Genomic DNA, 4,619 nt, shown 5'->3' on the forward strand with positions numbered 1-4,619 from the left:
GTCACCTTCAGCCCCGACCACGAGAGCCTCTACTTCTCCGACCGGCTCCAGGTGGTGCTCTTTGAAAAGGTGCGGCTCTGGCTCTGCAAGTTCAGCTGGGCCTGGCCCTGGCCCCAACCAGAGCCTTGCCTTTTGCTGCACTGCCCCACTTTGGAGACCCGGAGGGTACCATGGCTGGGGGACTCAGCACCACACTGAGGGTCATGGGTCGAGAGACCAGAGTCCAGGACCCCACGGGGCCCCCAGGCCGTCCCTGCCTCCTTCCCTGAGCCAGCCCAGCTCTCACCAGCAGGGCCCCTGCTGCGGAGCTTTGGGGACAAGGCCACTCCACTTCTTGTCCCCAGAAAATCTCCCACCAGATCCTGCTGAAAGGGGCCGCCCGTGAGCACATGATGTTCGTGGAGGGCGGGGACCCCCTGGACGTGCCCGTGGAGTCTCTGACGGTGATCCCTGTATTTGACCCCAAGCACAGAGAGGGTGAGCCCCTCCCCCGGGAGGGAACAGACACAGGGCCTCCTGGTGCCCCCAGCCCATGGACGGGGGCCCTGAGACCCAGCGGAGTGGGGCAGGGACTCCCAGTCTTCTACCCCAGAGCCAGGCAGGAGAGCCACTGCTAACCAGAGTTCAGGAGTCCAGCTGCAGCCCCACCCCATGCCTCAGCCTGACCCTGAACAGCTCCCCTGGCCACACCCCTCCAGCCAGCTCCCGGCCAGGCCCTCCCTCTCCAGAAGCCGAGGAGCTGAGGCCCATCCTGGTGGCCCTGGACTACATCCAGTTTGACACAGACACGCCAGCCCCGCCTGCCACCCGAGAGCTGCAGGTGGGCTGTATCCGGACCACCCAACCATCTCCAAAGAAGGTGCCCACAGCACTGCCCCTGGGGACATTAGGCGGCCCCCTCTGCCTCCCCTGCCCTGGGCAGCCCCCCTCCTGGCCTTGCCCCTCACTGGGATTGTCCCCACAGCCGGGCTTGTCTGGGACTTCCTGTGGCAGGTGTGGGGTGGGCAGCCTGCTGGTCAGAGCTGGGAGGGTGAGTGGAGCTGGGCACCCTCAGCCCTAGTCCCACTGCTGCTGGGAGCGGTGCCTGGTCGCCAGCCTACAGGAGCCCCATACCCCACAGACCGTTGAGTTCAGCCTGGACAGTGTCACATCCCTGCAGCACAAGGGTTTCTCCATTGAGCCCTGCCGGGGCTCCGTGGAGCGCGGCCAGACGAAGACCATCAGTATCTCCTGGGTGCCGCCTGCGGACTTTGATGTAGGTGCCTTCGGGCTCCAGGCCAGCGAGCCCTGGGAACGCCAAAGGCTGGGTGGGCTGTACCCCTGCCCAATCCCAGGGGAGGAGGTGGCCGCGGAGGGCCCAGGGGAGTCAGGTGGGCAGGGCAGCGGGAACACAGCAGATCTCCCCGGGTGCCCACTGGCTGAAGGCCTCTTCTCCCCTCCCCTCCTGTTTCAGCCAGACCACCCACTCATGGTGTCGGCCCTGCTGCAGCTCAGGGGGGATGTGAAGGAGACCTACAAGGTCATCTTTGTAGCCCAGGTGGTGACCGGCCCCTAAGCCTCTGCACAGAGCACCCTCGGGCCCTCCTGCCCACCCTCAAAGCCCTCCCCAGGCTGAGGGCCAGGCCATACTACCCTAGAGCCTGGGACCTGGCCATCCTCTGCCAGGCAGATTTCAATAGGCCACCCTCCACATGGTGCCACGGCCACTTCCTGCTGCCCTGGACCCAGCAAGCCCAGGTACATCCAAGAACACCCCCTCCTGAGATCCCAGACTCAGAACCAGCGAGAAGGCCAGGCCAGCCCACAGCTGTCCTAGCCAGAGCCCCTCAGAGCCCCCAGGAGAGCCCCCCACAGCCTGTCAATAAACGTTTTCTAGGCCAGCACTTGCAGCCTGCAGTGTGGGTGACAGCGGTTATTCCCTGGGGTGAGCACTGAATGGGAGGTGGGGATAGAGCCCTGGGGATGCAGCCCCTCCCCTCACAGCCATGAAACCCGCTTTGCCTGGCAAGGGCCTCCTGGAGCGGGGCCATCCTGCAGGACACCTGTGGGGAGGCCACCCTGACCCAAATTCGAGGAGGGCCCCCAAGCCTGGTGCCCTGAGCAGCAGGCAGGCAGTCCAGAGGGCCGGGGTGCAGCCAGAGCTGAGGCTGACCCAGAGCCGAGAGGCCCTGGGCGGTGGGGAGGGCAGGGCTCCAAAGCCCAGGGCAGGCCCCGGGAACCTCCAGACTTTTCCCAAGTTCCAGGACCCCGGATGACGGCAAGCAAAGGTGAGCAGATGGAGGGAACCCAGCCTACTCATGCCCTCCCCTCCGCCCAGCAGGGGCCAGGTGAGGCCCAGCTCCTGCACTTAAGTCTCTACTTTTAGTCTGAGATAAGTCTGGGCTCGGCTTTCTGGGCTCTGACCCACCCTTCAACAGAGAAGATCCCTCACAGCCCGTGAGATGCTCCTGGAGCTCAGAGTGGTGCCTCCACCCCAACCCTGCCCTCTGGAGTCTGGCTTATTGGACACTGTCCCCACAGAGCCCACCCAGCCTGGCCCTCTTGTCACAGTGCAGCACATCCACTGTGCCACCCCAACCAGCAGCCACCAGGAGAGCATATGCAGCCTTCCCTGGTCTGGCAGCGGGGAGCAGGTGGTGCTTCCGGGAGCTTTCCTGGGCACAGGCCTCAGGGACGCTGGTCTTGAGCTGCCTGCCCTCACCCCCAGTCCCCCAGGGCCCACAGTGCCTAGGAACTTACCATTGCCCCAAACTTCAAGCCAGTGACATTGACCCTGCAGTGGCATCTTGCAGGATTTCTGTCCAATGGGTCCCTTGCTGCCCTTCCTGGGGCTGACCCGCCACGGCTCAAGCTTGCGCCACACCAGATGGGAGGGGAAGGCAGGTTCCAGCAGGTTCAAGCCAGGCCCCAGCCGCAGGAGGAGGTGCTCCTGGAGGGCACTGTTTCCTGTGTAGGCCCCTGTCTTCTAAACTCTGACCCGACTCTCCTGCTGGCAGGCCCCTGGTACTGAGTGGCAAGGCCTGCCCAGGTCCTGTGTGGGGGCCGCACCCTCACCTTCCGGAACCTGGGGCTGTGGTCTCAGGCTGTGCGGTGCACGTGCACTCCCATTCCTGCTCCCGTGCTAGGCCTCCACGACCAGCGCGGTCAATGTGTCGGGAAGAATGGCCAGGGGCCCGGAGAGCTGGGCAGGCAGGAAGGGCCCTTGAGGACCATGGCACAGGCCCTGGGAGGTGAAAGGCAACTTCAGGCAGAGCCTGAAAATGGAAGGAGTGATGCAGTGAAGAGGCAGGTATGGGCAGAAGAGCCACGCAGAGGAGGCCCTGCCCTCCAGGGTCACTGCCCTTGTAGGGGTGGGGGACACTGAGCAGCGCCCACATGTGGAACAGTTCTGAGCAAGGGGTGCGTGCTCCTCCTGCAGTAAGATAGACCCTGCCCTTTGCCGTGCTGACCACCTCCCTTAGCCTGACCACCCGGCAGACGGTGTGCTGCTGGTCCCACAGGGAGCAGAGAGCAGCAAGAGCCTAACAGGGCTCCTGGCCTGGTGCCAGAGGGATACGGGTCAGGGGTACCCCTGGAAGAAATGGCCCCCGCCTGCCCCTGCACGGGGAGCAGCGGACATTGCAGGCTGAGGAAAGGGTGCTGGGCTCCCTGTGGCCCTCGGGAATGGAGGCCGCATTCCCCAGGTGGGGCATGGCCCCCAAGGCCAAGTGCTTTGGGAAAGTGGGCTGCACCCAGAGCCTCAAGGGCCCAGAACCAGGGCCAGGCTCCAGTCCCCAGGCAGCGCCTGCAGCTCAGGTCCACAATCAGTGTTCAAACACCACGTTCGGGATGCCCAGCATCTTGGTGGCGTGACCCTCCAGTTCACCTGGAGCTTGCCTGCAAGACTGGACCCGAGGGACCACACCCAAGGCAGCCACGACTTTCCAGGCCAGCTCCCCAGGGTTCCCGGGCCACGCCCAGATCAGCGCCAGAGCAGGCCACGCTCGGCCGGCCGGGGTGAAGGCGCCATGCCCGGGCTGAGGGCGAGACCTACCGTCGCCTCGCGACTCTGGGCCAGGTGGAGCTGCGAAGCAGGGCTTGGGGCGGACAAACCCTCTGAACATGTTGGGCTTGGCCCAGTGGGAGGGGATTGCGTTGAGCGGTGTCTGGTGGGCGCGGCTTATGGCTGGCGTGGAGCCAGTGGGTGGTGTTTGCATTGAGCGGAGGTCCAGCGAGTGGGGGCGTCTCGTGGGTGAGGCCCCCTGTGGGTGGGGCCTGCGGCGAAAGAGGCTTGCTCTGGGCGGGGACCTGCGGTGGGGTTTACGCTGCGTGAGGCGTCCGGTGGGCGTGTGCCCCTGTGGGCGGGGCCTGCGAGGAAGGCGGCTTGCACTGGGCGGTGCCCGGCGGGCGGGGTTTACCCTGTGTGGGGCGACCAGTAGGCGTGTGCGCCTGTGGGAGGGGCCTGCGGCGAGCGAGGCCTGGTGGGCGGGGTTTACGCTGAGCGGGCGTTCTGTGGGCGTGTCATGTGGTGGGTGTGTCCTGTGGTGGGCGGGGCTCCATAAAGCCGCGCCGCCAGGCTCTGCTCCAACCTCCGCAGAGCATGGGCCGGGGGTCGCTGGCCGTCCGCGGGCTCCGGCTGC

General features: G+C 65.6%; 2 protein-coding genes across 2 annotated transcripts in view; both read left to right on the plus strand.

Moving 5' to 3' along the window:
- Positions 1-1,889, plus strand: part of CFAP74 (cilia and flagella associated protein 74) — a 114,583-nt gene extending 112,694 nt beyond the window's left edge. The window contains exons 34-38 of the mRNA XM_011930994.1: positions 1-69; positions 345-477; positions 699-859; positions 1,121-1,255; positions 1,454-1,889. The exon at positions 1-69 is cut by the window's left edge and continues 10 nt beyond it. Of these exons, the coding sequence (XP_011786384.1) occupies positions 1-69; positions 345-477; positions 699-859; positions 1,121-1,255; positions 1,454-1,555 (600 nt within the window). The 3' untranslated portion in view covers positions 1,556-1,889. The remainder of the gene's footprint in view (positions 70-344; positions 478-698; positions 860-1,120; positions 1,256-1,453) is intronic.
- Positions 1,890-4,161: 2,272 nt separating this feature from the next.
- Positions 4,162-4,619, plus strand: part of TMEM52 (transmembrane protein 52) — a 2,105-nt gene continuing 1,647 nt past the window's right edge. Inside the window, exon 1 of the mRNA XM_011931087.1 lies at positions 4,162-4,231. Coding sequence (XP_011786477.1) covers positions 4,162-4,231 — 70 coding nt within the window. The remainder of the gene's footprint in view (positions 4,232-4,619) is intronic.

The sequence above is a fragment of the Colobus angolensis genome, unplaced genomic scaffold (assembly GCF_000951035.1).
Source record: "Colobus angolensis palliatus isolate OR3802 unplaced genomic scaffold, Cang.pa_1.0 Scaffold89, whole genome shotgun sequence".
Taxonomy (NCBI): domain Eukaryota; kingdom Metazoa; phylum Chordata; class Mammalia; order Primates; family Cercopithecidae; genus Colobus; species Colobus angolensis.